At 58.5% G+C, this 20922-nt stretch overlaps 1 protein-coding gene across 5 annotated transcripts in view; it reads right to left on the reverse strand.

The window, feature by feature from the left end:
- Positions 1-20922, reverse strand: part of Sbno2 (strawberry notch homolog 2) — a 51006-nt gene that overhangs the window by 26864 nt on the left and 3220 nt on the right. For 4 of the 5 annotated variants that reach the window (XM_037197825.1, XM_037197827.1, XM_037197828.1 and 1 more), the window contains exons 2-3: positions 3249-3400; positions 1491-1564 (exon numbers count right to left, since the gene is read on the reverse strand). In XM_037197825.1, coding sequence (XP_037053720.1) covers positions 1491-1564; positions 3249-3332 — 158 coding nt within the window. In that variant the 5' untranslated portion in view covers positions 3333-3400. Of the gene's footprint in view, positions 1-1490; positions 1565-3248; positions 3401-19552; positions 19710-20922 lie in introns of those variants that run through there. The other variant, XM_037197826.1, reaches the window with a different exon arrangement.

A 20922-nucleotide genomic window follows, 5' to 3' on the forward strand; every position in this document is an offset into this window, starting at 1 on the left:
AAACACCCATAAATGAGCTGGGTGTGACAGCCACCCTTTATTCCCAGCACTGGGGAAGAAGAGGCAGGTGGATCTCTGTGAGTTCCAGGCCAGCCTGGGCTACAGAGGGAGTTCAGTCAGAGTTACAGAGTGAGACCCTGTCTCAAGTTTAAAGGAAAAAAAAGGTGTTGAGTGACTGAGGAGCATGCCCAGCACTGACTTCTGGCCCCACATGTTGTAGTCAACATCTGTTCTGTCTATGACCTTGAAGCCCCACCCCTAGAGATGTAGCAGGTGACTGCTCTACCTACCTATGACCTTGAAGTACCTGTCCCTGGGGCGTGGCCTCGGCCTACCCTTGAGACCTAAGCTGCTGTACACCGCTCTCTTCTCTCTGATGGGCTTGGATGGCCGACTGACTGAGAGCAGTGTGGGGCAGTACCTCAGCCTCCCAGGACCCTGGGGCGAGTCTCCATCCTGTTTCAGTGGGTTTTCTTTCCTAATAAACCCCCTTTGCCCTTTAAGCAGACTCCATGGATTTATCGCTATAACATGGACAGGCACACACGTGTACACACACACACACACACACACGTGTACACACACACACGCGTGTACACACACACGCGTGTACACACACACACACGTGTACACACACACACGTGTACACACACACGCGTGTACACACACACGTGTACACACACACGTGTACACACACACGTGTACACACACACACGTGTACACACACACAGAGTGTACACATACACACACACGTGTATACACACACACACACGTGTACACACACACACACGTGTACACACACACACGTGTACACACACACATACACGTGTACACACACACACACGTGTACACACACACGTGTACACACACACACGTGTACACACACACACGCGTGTACACACACAGAGTGTACACATACACACACACGTGTATACACACACACACGTGTACACACACACACGTGTACACACACACACGTGTACACACACGTGTACACACACACATGTACACACACACAGAGTGTACACATACACACACACAGAGTGTACACATACACACACACGTGTACACACACACACACACACACGTGTACACACACACACAGAGTGTACACACACACACACGTGTACACACACACACGTGTACACATACACACACACGTGTACACACACACACACACACACACACACACGAACACGTAGGAGCAGGCTCGCGCACCCCGGAGCAGAGCTCTGACCACATCTGCTTTGAGCTGTCTGCACAGAGCGCGCTCCCCAGGCAAACTCCTTCCAAGCCTTCCAAACCCAGGACTCTCGAGGTGCCTTGGAGTCCTCTCCCAGCATCCTCTACCACTTCAGACCCAGATGATTTGTCCTGACACAGGGCGCTGCAAACACGCTCTCTCTCGGCTCTGGGGTCCTCCTGGCTGCTCTACTGTATGGGTGGCTCTGGCCATGCAGAGTTGGGGTGAAGCCCGTCCGAATACTTACTGGTTTTCACTGGAGAAGGTGGGATATGAGGCCGGTGAAAAACTGCTCCACCAGGGACAGTGCAGGAGTGGATTCTGAAACACAGGGGGCATCAGGGAGAGCAGGAAGAAAGCAGGGCCCCAGGGCAAAGGGCAGGGGTCATGGAGATCACTAAATCAGCCAGAGTCTCAGCTTCCCCATGAGCATGAGGGAAGCCATGGAGGGTCGCAAAGCAAGCAGAAGGGAGCAAATGACACCCCGAGTGTGGGTGTCCGGCCCGGGGCTGACCAGGGTCGCTTGCAACAAGATCTCAGGAGGCTATGCTTGGAAAGGGAGAGGGACAAGGCTTGGTAGCAGAGCCCCAGCCTAGGATCCCCCAGTGAGGGGCTGGGGGCGTGGTCGGGGTGGAGCCCCGCCTAGAATCCCCCAGTGAGGGGCTGGGGGCGTGGTCGGGGTGGAGCCCCGCCTAGAATCCCCCAGTGAGGGGCTGGGGAGTAGCTTAGGCTGGGGGTGTGGTTTCAGGCTCTGAGGCCCCAAGGGTACTCTGGGGCAAAGCTGAGGTTCACCCAGGACCTCTTCAACAAGGGACCAGCATTCCTATCCCTAATGGGGCTGTGATGCTGCCCTGGAATGTCACCATAAAGGACCACATCGTGGTGGTCCCAGCGCCATGCACTGAGAGCCCACCGCCCCTGGTTCTGTCCCGGGACTCCTGTTTGGGAACCACAGCATGGGGACGGATGGAGGGACGAGAAGGCGGCACTATTTATAGCAGAGGAAACTGGACTCTCTCCAAAGGCCCCACAATAGGGAAATAATTAAGTAAATTATGGGCTGTGGATGAAGGAATAGTGGGCGGGGAACACGGAGGGCCAAGAAGAGAGGCAGGAGCTGGGCACAGCCTGGCTGCCGCGGGCCACAGGTACTGGACTGCAGCCAGGGTTTCTGAGCTGTGAGCGACACTCTGGGTGTCAGCAGCTGCTGCTCCCGACTCCCTAATGTGGGGGCTCCACTAATGACCTTTCCTCTCCCTCTCCAGCACAGGAGTGTGTGGTGTCAGCTGGGCACAGTGTGGACACTGGTAAGCACCGCCCCACCTGGTCCTTCAGTGTCTCAGCTGTCCCTACCTGGGTCCCTTGGGACTACACTATGACATGGCTCTGGCTCACCCTCACCCTGTCTGACCGCCCACCCTTCCTGTGTCTGTCTGTCTGTCCTGCATCCTCAGGGCCTGTGATAGCACAAGGAGACAGAGGGCAGAGGTGCCGTCTTCCTTAAGAGCAGCCCCTGCCGGGAGCCGAGGCAGGACTGCCAGGAGTTCCAGGCCAGTCTGGGGACAGAGTGAGACCCTGTCTCAAAGAACCCAAAAGCAAGGCTGGACTGGGGCTGTTTGCAGCACGCAAGTCCTGGGTTCCATGCCCAGCACCAGACACCAGGTGTGGTGGTGCACGACCGTCACCCCGGCTCTCAGGAGGTGGAGCCAGGAGTTCGTGATCACCCTCCCATACTGGCAAACTTGAGGCCAGCTTGGGTTACCCGAAACCCAGCCTCAAAAACAAAACAATAAACAAACAAGCAGACGGATTGTGGGGCAGGAGATTCAGGGGAGGATGCTGTGGGCGGGCCAGGGTCAAAGTCAACTTTTCCTCACTCAGGGACAGGACCCTGTCCAGGGTGTCACAGGGAGCTAGGGAATTCCAAGGGTTGTCATGGCAGACTTGCCATCAGAGCATCCACTATGTCCCCTGGGGTGGCTGCGAGATCAAGGCCAAGGCTCACCTGTAACTGGACGCCACCTCCGGGGGGCGGGAGCTCGGGCGGAGGAGGGAAGTCCCCATCCATGGCGGGCTCCACTGCCAGCATCAGGCGGGTGGCGGCTATGTGGGCTTCTCACTCTGTGGTGCCGACAGCAGCAGCTGCGACGTCATGTCCTGCAGTGGCAGAAGAGGCCATCCTGACCTGCCTGCCCGGGAAGGCTCTCCAACTCCTGTCCCTCCATCTGGGAAGGGGTCAGGGCAGGAGGTACAGGTGTGGCTCCTGCCCCACCGAGGCCACAGGCATTGGTCATGGCATGGCTGCTACCCACTGGGTCCAGCCACTGTGAGCAGAACAGCCTAAGGCCGGCCCTGTGGCCCCATGCAGAGGGTCAGTCAGGCCCTCTGCAGACAGACACCCAGAGCCTGCCAGGAGCCCCAAGTCTCTCAGAAGAACCCCAGAAGTTCCCGCTGGGTCAGACCAAGGAAAGCCCTGATCAGGGTGTCCTAGGCTTAGAGGTGATGAGCCCTGAGCCCCCACACAGTCAAACACAGGACAAATATGCCCTGACCCCAGACCTGAGCCCCAGGCCAGCCAGGAGGGTGGTGAATGCAGGCACGCATCGCACAAGGATCATCACCAAAGGGCAGGAGGGGAGAAGGCCACCGCCCGTCAAGCCCCAGAGCGGAGCTGGCCTTCCAGTAACTGCCCACAGCCCAGGCTGCAAGCCGCAGGCAGAGGCTTGTGTAATCCGGCCAGCGGAAGGGCCTGCCTGGGGATGGTGGCGGGCGGGGGAGGGAGGGGGCCAGCAGGCAGAGGCAAGACTGCCAGCAAGGTCAGGAGTCCTGCTCCCCACCAACCCCAGCTCATGGCCAACAGCTCAGCAGGCGCAGACCTGTGATAGCCTGGTCACCACTGGGCAGCACTCAGAGCAGCACATGGTGGATGGATACAGTGTAATCTGGGGACTAGATGTCCTCACATTTTGGGGTGAACTAGGGATAAGGTTCAATGATGAACATTTGCCTAGCCCTGGGTGCTACAAGCCTGTCACCCCAGGCCTTGAGAAGTCAAGGTGGCCAGATGACAAGTTCAGGATCGGCCTGGGCCACAGTGTTGCTTGGCTGTTTGCCAGGGACAGATGAAGCTTAGGACCCCACAAACAAGCGGTGGTGGAAGTGGGGGATCAGGAAGTCAAGGCCAGTCTGGGATACTTGGGAATTTAGGGTCAGCCTGGGCTGCATGAGCCCTTTCTCAGAAATAAAACAAGGAACTGGACAAAGGGTCTACTGGATAAAAACGCCCACTGGGCAGACTTTGGATCCCCAGCACCGTGGAACAAGCCAGGCATGGTCACGCGTAACGCCAGCAGTAACTGTGACAGACACAATCAAATAACAGTGAGCTCCAGGCCAGTGGGAGAGTCTCCAGGGAGTGAGTCAGGCTGAGACCAGGACACAGTGGGCAGAGCACTGGCCCAGCATACACAAGGCCTGGATTCACCCTCAGCAAAACCCAGGCTCTGCAGCGCACACCTGCCATCCCAGCACTAGGGGCCTGGGCAGGGCGATGAGGAGTCTAAGGCCATCCTTGACAAGAGCGAGCTGGAGGACCAGCGTGTGTTACATGAACCACCATGTAAGGCTTCAATGGCGGCGTGTGGGGGTTGTGCTTGCACCTGTGTCCGTGCACTGTGTTTGTGTGTGTGTGTGTGTGTGTGTGTGTGTGTGTGTGTGCGCGCGCGCCTGGTGCTCACAGCAGCCAGAAGGGGGCACTGGATCCCCTAGAACTGGACGTACAGACCGTTGAGAGCCATCCTCCTGGGAACTGAACTTGGGGCCTCTGAAAAGCAGGCAATGCTCCAAACCTGTGGGCCATCTCTTGCCTGAGACTGTGTTTTGTTTTGTTTTTGGTTGTTGTTTTAGTTTGGTTTTTTTTTTTTCCAAGACAGGGTTTCTCTGTGTAGCTTTGCGCCTTTCCTGGATCTCGCTCTGTAGACCAGGCTGGCCTCAAACTCACAGAGATCCACCTGCCTCTGTCTCCCAAGTGCTGGGATTACAGGTGTGCGCCACCACCGCCCAGCTGTTTTTGTTTTTTAAGCAAAGGAATAGGAAGAGACTGGTAGAGTCCTTTGGCCTCTGTGTACGTATCCACACAAGCAGGTGTACAAAACCTCATACACAAATGTGCATGCACACACACTCACACACACTCAGGGGCAAGGCAGGTCAGACCCGGCTCCACCTTGGCATCAGTGGCCCCTGAGTCACGGACCTAACCACTGGAGGGTCCGGGCTCCTCAGTCCAGCTTCTGACTCCCAACCAAGTACCTGAGGCTGAGTGGAGCAGACCCCGCTTCAGAGCCCAGACTGTCTCGTGGCCTGTCTTTACAGACTCCCGGAAGACCCTCCCAGGCCCGGGTGTTTGGCTGGAGGCTAGACTCCGGCTGCTGTCTCAGACAGTGAGGCTGACCAGTCCTCCACGGTCCTCAGGGCCCTGCAGAGCAGGCTGGCCACCTCGGAACACTGGTGTAACCTCCTGTTCTGAGTGGCAGTCCCCGAAGGTGTGGGTCGCGCTTGGTCAGTCAGGGACAGGGGTCAGGTTCAGTAGCCACTGAGTGGTAGGAGCCACCACAGGTGACCTGGGATTTGTGCCTTGGTGATGCTTGCCAGCTCCTCAGAGCAGGCAGCAGGTTCGGACCTGAACCTGGTGAGGGTGGGGACAGTCACTGGGCCCTGACCTGTCGAGGAGGAGCCAGGTCCTCACAGCACAGGCAGGCCAGCGACATGACCAAGTCCTACAAAGTGTCTGGTGGCTCCTTAAGAGTCAAACAGAGGACAGGCGGTGGTGACGCACGCCTTTAGTCCCAGCACTCGGGACTCTGTGAGTTCGAGGCCAGCCTGGGCTACAGAGTGAGTTCCAGGAAAGACGCAAAGCTACACAGAGGAAACCCTGTCTCGAAAAACCAAAAAAAAAAAAAAAAAAAAAAAAAAGAGTTAAAAAGTGCTTCCACAAGCCCAGCAATTCTGCTTTCAGCCACGTGCCCAAAGCACAGGATGGCGCCATCGACGCAGCTCAGGGTCCATTGGTGGACGGTGGACACAGGGTGTGGACCACCCCCACACCAAAGTATCACACAGGTGTGAGCAGGAGTGGGTTCAGGCACACTTACTCCCTGGGGGGGGGGGCACGGGGACATTGTGTTCAGTGAGAGAAACAGACAAAAAGACCAGTCTGGGACTCCAGAATAGGAATGTCCAGACCACAGGCTGATGCCCCGAGTGGCCAGCAAGAGCAAAGACCCGACCCCTCAAGCTGTCCCCTGACCTACGCACACACTCCATGAGATGCCCGACCCCTCAAGCTGTCCCTGACCTATGCACACACTCCATGAGATGCCCGACCCCTCAAGCTGTCCCCTGACCTACGCACACACTCCATGGCGTGCGTGCGCATACACACACACAGTAAAAATTATAAACGTAAGCCAGGCGGTGGTGGCGCGCGCCTTTAATCCCAGCACTCGGGAGGCAGAGGCAGGCGGATCTCTGTGAGTTCGAGGCCAGCCTGGGCTACCAAGTGAGTTCCAGGAAAGGCGCAAAGCTACACAGAGAAACCCTGTCTCGAAAAAAAAAAAAATTATAAACGTCTAGAACGGGTTGTGGAGGACACAGCAGTACTTGCAGCCCACACCCAGGGTCCCCTGTGGCCACCCTCACAGAGCAGTGCCCCACCTGAACCTACGCCCTATTTGCTAGCAGCCACAGCGTGGCACCACCCCTCCACACCTCCCAGCATCCCCTGCCGTCATCTTGTCTCCCAAGGCCTCCAGGTACCCTGTTTACTGCTGAAAACTCACTCCGGGTTATCCAGCCAGTCCAACTCCCAGAATACACTCAGGAGGGCTGGCAAGACGGCTCAGTGAATAAAGACTTTCTTTGGACAGGGTCTCACTGTGTAGTACAAAAACAAATCCCTGAATCGAGGTGGCACCACGCAGCAGCCTCTGGCTGGGCAGGACTGGCCCCGAAGGGCCCTGCCAGGTGACACAGCCTGTTGTGTCTGTTTTTAGGTGTGACTCTCAAGCCAGGCACTGGTCCTGCACAGAAGGTAGACTCTACGCCATGATCTCCATCACTCTGAAGAGCACGTGACTTCCTTCTGCACCCAAGTTTCACAGGGAGTTGTACTGGGGGAGACCTGGAACATAAGTCAGACCCCCTGTTTCTGAGACAGACTCTGGTCCCTCTGCACATGACATGGGAGGACATGGGCGGCCTCTCCAGTGGCTCCTGGATCCTGGCCTGGCTGAGGCTTCAGACTAGGACACAAGACCCCTTTAAGGAGCTGGGACCAGATCCCAAGGCTGTATTCGGAAGCCTGCAGAGCAGTTATACATGCTTTCAGGCCCAATACCCAGGATGCTGAGGCAGGAGGATTTCCCCAAGTTCTAAGACAGCCTAAGCTTCAGATGGAGACTCTGTATCAACAAAAATAAGTAAGTAAATAAAGAAACCAAAAATAATGAAACAGGACTGGGGCTGAGTGGGGAGCCCTGCTGGGCATGCACGATGTTCTAGGCTTGACCCCAGCCTGCTGCACGCCTGCCATGTCAGCACCCAGGAGACAAGAAACAGGCCCGAGTCCAGGTGAGCTGGGCAGGATGGTGCACACACTTTTAATCACAAGCCCTGGGAGGCAGAGGCACATGGACCTCTGTGAGTACAGGCCAGCCTGGGCCACATGAGAACAAGCAAACAACACATAAAACAAAGGAAGAACCCCACGGAGCAAAGGCCCTCAAGCTGCTAGAAGCAACTCTGGCCTAGGACATACTGCGCAGCTGCTGGGCCCTCCAGGGGCCTTGGGCCCATGGCTGTGCCTCGGCTGCGAATTAGCGTCTCTGGAGTCACCCACTCAAGTGGGTATCTGGTGTCTGGATCTGCTGCCCGCAGGGAACCACCAGAGTGTTCTGGGGTTAGACGCGCAGGAGCAGGGCCGGGACATATCAGATAGATAGTGCATAAAGAGCCCTGTGTTCGCCATGACTGAGACCCGCAGGCCTCCTCCACAGGAGCTGGGGGGGGGGCTGGTCTCCCTGCCACTGGGCTCTCACACCCCAAATCCAGTGAGTTCATGAGGCTCAGCTCAGATGTGGCAGAGTCCTAGATGACTCAGACACCTGATTAGGTCCTGACTTGTCCAGCTAGAGCTGTCTAGTGAGAGAACATCATGGTCACTCCCAGGTCCCAGAGACCTAGCCTTTGGTCAGAGCCCAGGGTCAGGTAGCCCCTTCCCCTGCACAGACATTGGCCTTGATGAAACCTCTGGGGCCAGTTACACGGGGAGTAGACTGTGAACAGCTGGGGGCTGACTGGAAGAGGTACCAAGCGTGGACTCAGTTAGAGATGTGTCCACCCACAGAAGAGGCCCTCTGAGGCGGCCTGGACTCCTGGAGGTGGACAATGGCAGCTGGCAAGGGGGAAAGGAAGGTTCTAGACGGGGCTCCACCCTGACCACGCCCCCAGCCCCTCACTGGGGATTCTGGGCGGGTCTCCACCCTGACCACGCCCCCAGCCCTCACTGGGGATTCTGGGCGGGGCTCCACCCTGACCACGCCCCCAGCCCTCACTGGGGATTCTGGGCGGGGCTCCACCCTGACCACGCCCCTAGCCCCCTCACTGGGGGATTCTAGGCGGGGATCCACCCTGACCACGCCCCCAGCCCCTCACTGGGGATTCTAGGCGGGGCTCCACACTGACCACGCCCCCGCCCCTCACTAGGGATTCTGGGCGGGGCTCCACCCCGACTACGCCCCCAGCCCCTCCGTGGGAAATTCTAGCAGGGGGCTCTACTGTCTAGCCACCTCCCTAACCTGGTTTTTATAACTTTTTTGAGGAACTTGTGAGATGTCTCAGTAGATAAGGGCACTTGCCACCAAACCTGAGAACCTGAGTTCAATCCCTGAGACCCATGTGGTGAAAGACGACAAGTCACTCCTACAGGCTGTCCCCCGACCTCTACATGCATGTGCCCCCCCTACACACAAATACTAACATCTGTGAAAACAACAAGGTCTCAGCAACTCCCCAGGATGGTCTTCAACTTGGAATCCTCCTGTCTCAGCCTCCCAAGTAGCTGGGAACAAAGACCTGGGCCACCTTCTCCGCTCTCTCCCTCTTCTTTAAAATACTGTAATGAGGCTGGACACAGCTCAGGGGTTGGCACACCGGCTGCTCTTGCAGAGGACACAGTTTCAGTTCCCAGAGCCCGCATGCCAGCTCACAACCATTGAACTTAGCTGCAGTTCAAGAGGACCTGACACCCCTCCTGACATCTGTGGGCAGCAGGCACATGTGTGGTACACATACACATGCAGCCAAACACTCATAAACATAAATTAAACGGGGGGGGGGGGGGTAGTGGCGGTGGCGGTGGCGGTGGCGGCGGCGGCGGCGGTGGGCGGCGGCGGCGGCGGCGGCAGCGGCGGCAGCGGCAGCAGCAGCAGCAGCAGCAGCAGCGCACGCCTTTAATCCCCGCCCTTGGGAGGCAGAGGCAGGCGGATCTCTGTGAGTTCGAGGCCAGCCTGGACTATTGAGTAAATTCCAGGACAGCCAGGGCTACACAGAGAAACCCTGTCTTGAAAAAACCAAAATAAATAAATAAATAAATAAATAAATAAAAATCTTTAAAAATAGCAGTAATGATGATAATTTTAAAACTGGGGTCTGGAGAGATGGCTCAGCAGTTAAGAGCACTGGCTGCTCTTCCAGAGGTCCCTGAGTTCAATTTTCAGCAGCCACATCATGGTGGCTCACAACCATCTGTAATGAGATCTGGTGCCCTCCTCTGGCAAGCAGAGGAACATTCAGACAGAGTACTCACCTAAATAAATAAATCTTAAAAAAAAAAACCTTTGAAACTCAAGCCCAGGGCTTATTCCTAAGTATCACACAAACTAAAACCAGACTCATTATCAGTGCACTTGGAGACCTGGTCAAGAGCCCAGGTTTAGCCACACAAACCCTGATTCAAGCAGAGTGCACAGAGCCAGCTCACGGCAGGGTGCAGCCCACACTGAAGCCCTGGGAGCAGCAGGGACCACACAGGTGAAACACTCAGCCACCATCCCTCATGACAGCAAGGAAATCTCTCTCCCAAACTAGGCTCATTTGGTAACAAGGGCAAACATGGACTGACCCGTGAGTTCACAGAGAGCCACTGGACCCAAAGATGTGATCTCGAAACAGAAAGTTCCAGAATAAGCTCGGCAGAGGTGGTGCACACCTTTAATCCCAGCACTCGGGAGGCAGAGGCAGGCGGATCTCTGTGAGTTAAAGGCCAGCCTGGGCTACAGAGAGAGATCCAGGACATGCACCAAAACTACACAGAGAAACCCTGTCTTGAAAAACACGCCCCGTCCCCAAAAGTAAGTTCCAGAATATGGTCTGGCGCCGAGTGGGTGGCTCTGGGTGCTGCCTCTTAACATACAGGTCCCAGAGACCAGGGCTTCATGCAGGGGAGCGCTGCGCCGAGCCCCAGGGCTTCATGCAGGGGGGCGCTGCGCCGAGCCCAGGCCATCATGCAGGGGGCGCTGCGCGAGCCCAGCCTGCAGGCGCTGCGCAAGCCCCAGCCATCATGCAGGGGGCGCTGCGCCAAGGCCCAGCCATCATGCGTTCCTGCACAGAACCAGCACTTAGATCCTGGGGGAAGGGACTGCAGACAGTGGCGAGGGATCTGTCCTCGGCTTCAGGGACAGACGTACAAGTTCCACGTGTGCGCAGCTGAGGCTGGAAGGCTGCGCACCCCTCCACACCACTCAAGTGTCCTCAGCCTCGCCCACAGCTAATGCACTGCGCTACCTACCACCTTGGGCCGGTGCACGAGGCTGACCGTGAGCCGGGCAGTCTCCTCCCCACAGCTGCTCCAGCCTGGCAGTCTGGCCCAGCCCGTCCACCCTGACCCCTTTCCCAATGGTCAGGTAAGCCTGTGGCCCCAAACCCCACCCCACACCCCTTTCTTGGCCTCTGTAGAGGTCCAGCCTCGCTGTGGGAGAGTCTGTGTCCTTAAGGACAGGAGGCTCTCAGGACAGGCACGGAACTCAGGCACACACCAGAAGACAGGGTCAACACCCATTCCCAGGAGCCCAGTGTGCCTGCTTCCTCCCCAAGGTCCAGATGGGTCCCCTTCCTCCCCTGGGCTGCCCACGCTCTCAGGGACAGTTAACACGGGTATCCCCAAGGCCTCAGAGTTTCTCGTAAACCACAGACTTGACCTAGGACTGCGGTGGTTCTGCAGAGCCAGGGTGAGAGCAGGGCTGTCCTTTTCTAGGTCCTGGCCTGCCTCCCACTCTGTGACTGCTAGAAGCATGGTGGGGGTGGGGAGGGGGGCCTTGTCTCAGTCACAGGCTAGTGCCCGTGGCTGCAGGATCAAGTGTCTGGCAAGCGTCCCACACTCAGGGACCTGAACCTATTCCCCAGCCTCAGGGGGCAGATCCCAGCACATAAGTGATGTGGGCCAGCACCATGGCTCAGCCAGTAAGGCACTTGCCGCCAAGCCTGGTGACTTGGGTTTCATCCCCAGGACCCACATGGCTGAATGAGAGAACCAACTCCACAGGCTGTTCTGATGTCTACATGCACGCTGTGGTGCACACAACCCCCCCCCACCCAAAAAAATAAATGAATGTAAAAAATAAATAAGGAATGTGGGCTGTCAAAGATAGAGCCAGCCAGGCCGGGGGTGGTGGCTCACGCCTTTAATCCCAGCACTCGGGAGGCAGAGGCAGGCGGATCTCTGTGGGTTCGAGGCCAGCCTGGGCTACAGAGCGAGATCCAGGACAGGCTCCAAAACTACACAGAGAAACCCTGTCTCGAAAAAAAAACAAACAAAGGGCTGGAGAGATGGCTCAGTGGTTAAGAGCACTGGCTGCTCTTCCAGAGGACCTGAGTTCAATTCCCAGCACCCACATGGTGGCTCACAACCATCTGTAATGAGATCTGGATCTGGTGCCCTCTTCTGGCCCGCAGGGACACATGCAGACAGAGCACTATGTATATAATAAATAAATCTTAAAAAAGAAAGAAAAAAAAAAGGAGTCTAGAGCCGGTCAGACCTCCACCTCGACTGGTAGGGCTCCCCAGAGATCTTACCAGGTGACACACAGTGAATCCAGGCTGATCTCTCCTTACCACAAGGGGTGGGGTGGGCACAGGACCAGTCCCATGGCCCTGCACTGCTCTGCACCCCGGGGAATGTGCCTAGGTCTGAAGAGGTCAGAGCCTCTCTACCCTGCCTGTGGGAGTGGTCGCCACCTGGGAGGAGGGCAGGACCCAGCCCTGAAGGGCACACGTAGGCACCTGGTACCGTGTCTGGAGAAAGGGTCTTTGCACACACAACAGACACAGTTTAGGTAACAATCCCAGCCCAGAGTCCTGGCCTGGGAGGCGGCGCTGTGAGACAGAAACATCAGTTCCTCAGGAGCAGGGCTGGGGTTCCAGGACTCTCCGTTCCTGTGGCTTGGAAAGCTCTGCACTCTGGGAGACTCACAGGGCAGCTGAGCCGTGATGGAGGCAGCCCTGACCTTCACTGACTTCCCAGCCTGGCCCGGCCCATGTCCTTGGGCTTCCAGAGTTCCCTGGAGGGCCCTGGCACACAACGATGAGGATGCCAATGACAGGCAGAGGCCACAGCCAGCCTAAGCCCGGGTCCTTCTGGACGTGGCACAGGGTCACCAGCAGGCTGGTGGGAGGGATATATAATGGGAATGATGTATATACGTGTATAATGGGATGTATATACGTGTATAATGGGATGTATATACGTGTATAATGGGATGTATATACGTGTATAATGGGATGTATATACGTGTATAATGGGATGTATATACGTGTATAATGGGATGTATATACGTGTATAATGGGGATGTATATACGTGTATAATGGGATGTATATACGTGTATAATGGGATGTATATACGTGTATAATGGGGATGTATATACGTGTATAATGGGATGTATATACGTGTATAATGGGTGTATATACGTGTATAATGGGATGTATATACGTGTATAATGGGGATGTATATACGTGTATAATGGGATGTATATACGTGTATAATGGGATGTATATACGTGTATAATGGGATGTATATACGTGTATAATGGGGATGTATATACGTGTATAATGGGGATGGGGGCGCAGGGAGTAAGCAGGAGGCGGGGGTCTGCATATGGACTGCACCTCCGGTTTACAGTTCTGACCTCGGCCACTAGCTGGCCTGCAGGACCCTCAGCCAGGATGCCCCTCCATCACCCTCATGCGACCCCTCAGACACAAGTGTGGGGCTGGACTTGGCCCTAAAGCCCTGACTTTCAGCTGCACTCACGTCCTGGGGAACGGTGGTCACAGGGCCACCACAGCCCTTCCAGTGCTACTAAGAGGTCACAGTATGGGGCTCAACACAACACCTTCATCTCCAATGGTGGCCCACCCTTGCCTTCCAGAACCTTCTGAGGGACGGGATAGGCAGGAGGGAACATTAGAAGACCAGAGTGCCAGATTCAGGGAGGAGCTTGGAGTAGACGTCTGAACTGCCCACCCTCTCTTGCAACACTTCCTGGTCTGGCCGACAGAGGCCTGGCTGGACAGAGGCCTTGCCCACGGGACTGGATGCTGGGATGGGGTGACAGCTGTGCTCAGGGGCGGGGTGGGTGCTCAGGCTAGAGACCCTCCAGCCCTCGGCAGAGCTGGCCACAAGAACGCCCATGCTAAGGCTCAGTGGTGGTGGCGCACTCCTTTAATCCCAACACTGGGAAGACAGAGACAGACAGGTCTCTGTGAGTTCGAGACCAGCCTGGTCTACAGAGAGAGTTCCAGGACAGGCTCCAAAGATACAGAGAAAGCTTGACTCCAAAAACAAAAAACAAAAAACAAAAAAAAAAAAAAGAGAGAGAGAGAAAGAAAAAGAAAGGAAAGAATGCCCGTGCTGGAAGCAGCAGCCCAAGGTGTCGCAGGCCTGGTGGCGGCGACTGGCATCCCCTAAACTGGCTCTAAGCTGCCTCTCTGGCGAGGGCAGGGGGGATTCAAGGGCCCTAGTCTGAGCCCTGCTGGGGGCCATGGGGAACTGAGCTGATCACCACAGACTGGAGGGAAGCCCAGGAGGGACAGTGGGTAGGGAGAGGGCCTTGTGCCTGTCTGAGACCTGACCCTGGCAGGGCAGGCAGGCGCCCAGGAGGCGTGGAGTGACAGGGACAGAGAGGTGTCTACGGTGGGGCGCACACTTACCTGGGGTGTGGGGCCCTCCGTTGTCTGGGGCAGGGTCTCAACCACTGCAAGCGGGCCCTGAACTCATCCTCCTGGGGCACAGGCAGGCAGTACCCAGGTGGAAGAGGACTCAGGCCCCACTGGAGGTAGCAGCGGGCTCTCCAGAGGCCCTGGGCACACACACCTTCTCCCGGCCGCAGAGGGAGGTGGGTACCGTATAAGAAAGGCACGCCGGCACACTGGCAGGTCAGTGGGTCACGGCCCCAGGACCTGCCCCAGTGCCCAGCTTTGGGATCCACAGCCCTCCATCCCGCCTGGCTTCGCAGCTGCCCGTCCCAGAGGTATGACAGAGCCCGGCCTGGCTCTCCAGGGCCCCAGCCCTGCTCTGGCCACCTGGGTGCAGTCTCCCTGCCTTGGAGAGAGCTGGGGGTGGGGGCGCACCGCCCTGGGCACTGAGCTCAACGGCTGATCTGTGGCTTTCAATCATCCACACGTGGCGCACGTGGCCAGCCTCCTGTGGGTGGCTTCCATCTGGGAAGACCCATTAGGGTCTCATGCTTAAGCGTGGTCTTTGAGAGACTATGGTCTCCTCTGACCCCCAGATCAACTTCTGAGCAGATGTTGAGCCCACCCTCCCCTTACTCCTCACGCCCCCCCAAGCCCTTCCTGGTCCTTTGGAATGGCATGGCCTTGTATGTCTATGGGCAGCACAGAGGGGTGTCTCTACCACCCCACTTGCTGGCATCCCCACCCCAAGCTCAGTGCTCCTTCGAGAACTCAAGTGGTGGCTGGGGCTGGCCATCACTGGGCCGGTCATGTCCCAGTGGCCACCACTGTCCTCGGGTTCCTTCGGTCCAGCCTCAGTGCCAAAAACAACAACTTCATCCCAGCATGAAGGTTACTCAATGTCCAGGAGGAAATGGAGGCCAGCCCCAGCTTGGGGGTGGGCTTCAGGGACAGGAGCAGAGCGTGTCTACATAAGGGCGGCCCCATGCTCCACACGAGACCTGTAGGCTTGACTGACACTTCAGAAGCCCAAGGCATATTGTTTCCTCTGACTACAGTGAGAGTGTGATTCCAGCAGTCTACGGCAGGGGCCTCCAGATGGGGCCACGGTGAGGGGGACACAGGGTGGGCTCTAGGCTGGGGGGAGGGCAGCCCCACTCTGTAATGCTGTCAGTGGGTAGGACTGGAATGCAGAAGACACCTGCTGTGCTCATTCCACAGCCAGCAGGGCAGCCAGTGTGCCCCAACTTGGGGTCTCAGATTTGCCCATGGTCCTCTGCCTGTGAGGACCCCAGGGACACCACGGCCACTCACACACACCCAGGATGGTTTTGGCCCTGAACTCATTCTGTCGCACAACTCCAGAGTATACCACACCACACCAGATGGGTGCCGGAAAAGGAAGCCAGGACTGTGTGTGTGCCGGGCGAGCGCTCTAACCATTGAGTACAGCCTCTCACCCAGGACCCTTGCCAAAAACGCACAGCTACAGTCCTGATTATGGAAGACAGCGTGCCCACAGGGCTGGCTATTCTGAAGGTTCTCTAGGCCAGATCTGAGATCCCAGCTCCACCCAAGGTCAGACACATGCCTTGAAATCGAGACTCTCAACGGCCAGCAGAGCCCCACAGGCGCAGTGGCAGATGCTGGGGTATCTGGAGCCCCACGGCTTCTCAGGGGCTCAACAGCCAGCCCTGCCTCCAGTGGAGGAAGCAGGTAGGCGGGGCACGCTGGGGAGGCCCAGGCATGGCAGGAGGGGGCAGGAGGAAGGAATGTGGCCCTGGGCATCCAGACAGGCTGGTTTTTCAGGAGAAGACTTGGATCCGAGTTTAGGGGTGGCAGCCCCTGACTATCTAGAGTGGGCGACACAGGATGTCACACCCAGCCCCTAATGCTGGGTGCTGCCAGGTTCCCACAAAGCCAGAGTAGAGATGTCAACTCTGGGACACCCCTAATGCCATCCCTGAGTCCTCAACCTCTACCTCGGTCTCAGAAGGCCAAGCTGCAGAATCTAAGAGGCCGTCTCCCAGGGTCCAGGACACCTGTGCCCAGCCGACACCAGCGGGTTTCCAAAGCTGGCCTCTAGCCAGGCAGGAACCGCGATGGCCAGGACACATGGGCTCAGATAACCCAATTCACAGCACTTGGGGTACACACAGAACCCTCACTGGCCCAACCCAGAACGTTCCGGATGCTCTTAACCATCTGTAATAGGCGCCCCCTGGTCCCCACCAGGCACAGTGGATCCCCACAGCATCTACTCCCCAGAGCCCAAACTACACCCTGCCCCTCTCCACCTGCAGCAGAGACCAGACACGGGGGACACACTGCCCAGGGATGCAAGGCTTCTCTTGGCTTACCTCATGCTCAGAAGGCCACCCTGGGCTGCGGAACAGACAGGGCGCAGCTGGGGTGGGTAGCTGCTATCCTGGCACCAGGGCCACTGTGTGGGGCAGGGACTTTCTCTCTGACCCGCTGGCACTCCTGGTACAGTCACCCCACCCTGGTCACGATGAGTCACCACCACAAAGACCTAGATCTGCTGCCCTCCTGGGACCCTCAACCTGCCCTGTATCTGCAGCCTTTGACCCCCATGGGTGGGGAGACTTCCTCGAGGATCTGCCCTGTCACTTTTGAAATGAAGCAGGACCTTGGCCATCCCAGCCACTGCCCCTTTCAGTTTCATTCTGTGCCGGGTTCCCACCGGGAACTGGACTAGGCTGTCTTGAGGAGGGACCTCAGTCCCCTTATCTCAGAGCGGCGGCACGTGGACGTGGGCGGTCAAGTCTGCAGGCAGCAGCCTACAAGTGCATGCTGGGGACCCAGCAGGGTCTGGGGACAGGAGATGGGGAGGAGGGTGGACACCCACTTGAGGACAAGCCAGACACAGGCAGCTCTGAAGCCACCGAGGAGCGATATGTCCGACCCACTGTCCATCTCCTTTCTGGTCAATGTGGCACATGGTGGCCAAGCCAACCTTCCCCCAGCACACAGGATATCTCTGCTGTCCCCAGACCCTCAGCAAATGACCCAGGCCTGATGGGTGCTCTTCATAGACCAGGGGCACCCACCCTGTCCCTCTGACAACGCAGGGCCCACCACGGGGAGCAGGAGGCCAGGACACACGGCTGACATTGGTGTTGGCACACAGCCCCTCCCAGAAGCCTAGGACCCCCATGGCATCTGTGTCCGGCTCCAGGAAGCTGCCTTCTGAGGACAGAGCTGAGCTGCGGCCATATGGGCCACTGTGCCTGCCCTCCTCCAAGGGGACCAGGACAAGGCTCTCAATCACTCTCCGGTGTCCCAGATGTGAACTGGTGAGGAGCTAGACCTACGGCCCATTCTTGAGCTTGCAGTCCACCCATGGGCTTCTGGGAAACAGTGCCCATGTATCAAGTTCATCTGCGGGGTTTGTGACGCACCGGGACTCAGTACATCCTAAGTCATACAAATATCACATCTATCTAGCTCCAGAACATTCCATGATCCCCAGAGGAAGACCTCTCCCCATAAGCAATCACCTCCCTTACCTCCGTGGCCCAGGTCCTACAAACCCTCCTCCTGTCTCTAGATTCTCCTGTTCTGGACACTTCCCACCACAGGGACGTGTGGCCTTCGGTGTCTGGGCTCTGAACCCGATGTCCTGGAGGTCCCTCTACACTGCCCGAGCACTGGGTGCGTTCAGCACCAAGGTGACGACAGTCTCGGCTGCAGTCCTGGCTCTACCACCCCCGAGCCACAACCCAAGGAGGTGCCCACCCCTCCCAAGGACTGGAGGCAGGGTGACCGGAGAGGTGGTGGCCACCGTCCACAACAGTACCGGAGGAAGTCAGCTCCTCACCCCGAGCCCTTGTAGGGGGGCAGACTTGGCACTCTGGAGGGGGCACCCCCCGCTGGGAGCGTGCACAAGACAGTCCAGGATGACCTGGGTGACCGTGTTCTCGGGCCGTGTCCCATACTGGCCACACCTACTCCCCATTATTCCCCCCACCTTGTTACCACAGGACCCTTAGTGAAGAGAGCTGCAGGCAGAGCACAACAAACAGCACACGCTTGTGAACCTCACATGCGTGAGTGAGAGAGGGGCGCTGGCACGCAAACACGTCCGTGCACACGCCCGTGCACACAGCCCGATCTGACCGGATTCTCACAGTCCAGTGTATCACACTCAGCTCACACACACAGACATGTGAGATGAGGGCCGTCCTCTAGCCCTCAACCCTCCCCACGCTCACAATCTCAGGTGGTGTCACACACACACCCCAAGCAGGGAAGCAGGCAGCCTCACACTCACGGGGCCCTGGGGGAGGCGGCCGGCACGGACAGCCGCCTCTTTATTGTCTCTGGGTCAGTGTTTCCTGGCGGCCCTGCTCGTGGGCCCCGGCATGTCAGGCCAGCGCTGCACGGGCTGCATGTGAGCTGCAGTGCACACCGGCCACATGCGAGCTCTCGGCACCTCAGTTTCCCTCTTAGGCACCCGTACCCACTTCCCCTCAGGACTGGCCCACTCCAGAGCTCAGCGAAACTGCCTCTGGAGGGGCCAGGCTGCTCACTCCGCTGGAGAAGTGGCCAGTTTCTCCCTAAAGGTGGGAGCACAGCAGAAACCTGCCCGGATCCGCGGAGGGGCATGGAGGCGCCTCCCCACCACCATCACACGCAGGGCGGGCCAGCAGGCCCCTGCCCCTGTCAGTCCCAACTGGAAAGGGCCTCAGCATCCATCCCCAGGAGCCAGCCCCAGGGGAAATCAGGGCTGGGCCCAAGGACACTGGGGGATGGACGGGGAGGAGGGGGCCGGCCACTCGCCACTGAAGCAGGTCCCTGGCGGGGCCGATCTCAGGAGGGAGGGAAATGGACAGGCCTGTCGCCTGGCCCGGATCTGCAGTCACCAGGTTTTGCCCCGTGTCCCTTCAAATGTCCCTAGTCCCACGCGGCAGAGCTCTATGACAAGCCGGTCCCAATCATGCCAGACTCCTGGCAAGGCTTCATGTAACAGGGTCTCACTGGGACCCTGACTCAGCTCGGCCCCGCAGGGCCCCTCCCCACACGGAAAAACTCACCACTCGCCAGACTGCCAGCAACTGTGCCACCCCCAAGGCCAGGCACCCTCTCGCTCACCACTCGCAGGGCACAGTAGCTGGCACCAGACAGCCAGGGCAGGAAGGCCGCTCCCGAGCAGGCGGGACCCACAGGCATTCCGGGAAGCAGAGCCTGGGGATGTCCCGGCCACTTGACACACTCATGCCTTTTTTTTTTTTTTTTTTTTAACTTTTCAGAGACTTAATCATGACATCTCGGGAGACACCCTGAGGCCCCTGCCTCACCACCAGGCTAGTCCAGCCATGTCCTTGGGGCGGTGACCCCCACCCTCCTCCGACCGCTCCCTGGAGTCTGGCTCTCCACATCTCACTCCCATCACACTCCCCCGACCCAAACAAGAGCCAGGCCGGGGTCAGGGGTACTGCCATCCACTCCTCCTGGATAGCCAGGGGTCCTGGCAAGCCCCGGGGCCGGGGCCAGCAAGGGAGGCAGGACGGGACTGAGATACCCCATGGGGCTCCAGGGTCAAAGATCACCAGAAAAAGCAAGGGGTCAAAAGGAACACGGAAAAACAACAGAAAAGTGAGAAGTCACGAGTGAGGCTGGGGTCAAGGGATCATGGCGCAAGGCAGGGGTCACCGGGGAGGCAGTGGAGGGGGGAAGGGGGGCAACCAGGGCCTCGGAGGGCAGGGTCTGGGCAGGCAAACGGGGGTCCCCAAGGGGAAGGTAAGGGTCCACGGCAGACAGAGCGTGCCGGAGGGCCGGGGTCAAGATTCAAAGCTGACTGGCGGGGTTCGAGGTGCAGGGAGAACGGGGTGAGACCCAGGGTCAGGGCCGGAGCGACGCTGTGCTCAGGATTCCCCGGGAAGGAAGGGGCAGAGGCGGGGATCCGGGTCCGCCGGCCAGTGGACGGGGTCAGGGACGGGGGTCAGGGACGGGGGTCAGGGAGGGGGTCAGGGAGGGGGGTCAGGGGACGGGGGTCAGGGAGGGGGGTCAGGGACGGGGGTCAGGGACGGGGTCAACGTCAAAGATGCACGGGGGGGGAGGCGGGGGGGTCGCAACAGGAGCCAGGGTTCCCAGGAAGAAGGGCGGGGCGGGGGTCGGAGGGGGAGGAGCGCGAGGTCGGGCCAAGGGGGCTGCCGGCCGGGGTCAGGGGTCGGGGCCGAGGGCGGGGCCGGGGGCGGGGTCAGGGGTCGCGGCCGAGGGCAGGGTCGGGGTCGCGGCGGGGCTCGGGGTCAGGACTCGCGGGGCACGAGAGCGCCTGAGGTCGGCGCGGGGGGCTGGGTCAGAGCTCACGGAGGGGGGCTGGGCGAGCAGGGGCCGCGCCTGGGCGCGGGGTCGGGGTCGCGGGACGGGTCAGAGGTCGCGGGGCCCGCGCTCCCCTGCGCGC

This window comes from Peromyscus leucopus, chromosome 22 (assembly GCF_004664715.2).
Source record: "Peromyscus leucopus breed LL Stock chromosome 22, UCI_PerLeu_2.1, whole genome shotgun sequence".
NCBI lineage: Eukaryota > Metazoa > Chordata > Mammalia > Rodentia > Cricetidae > Peromyscus > Peromyscus leucopus.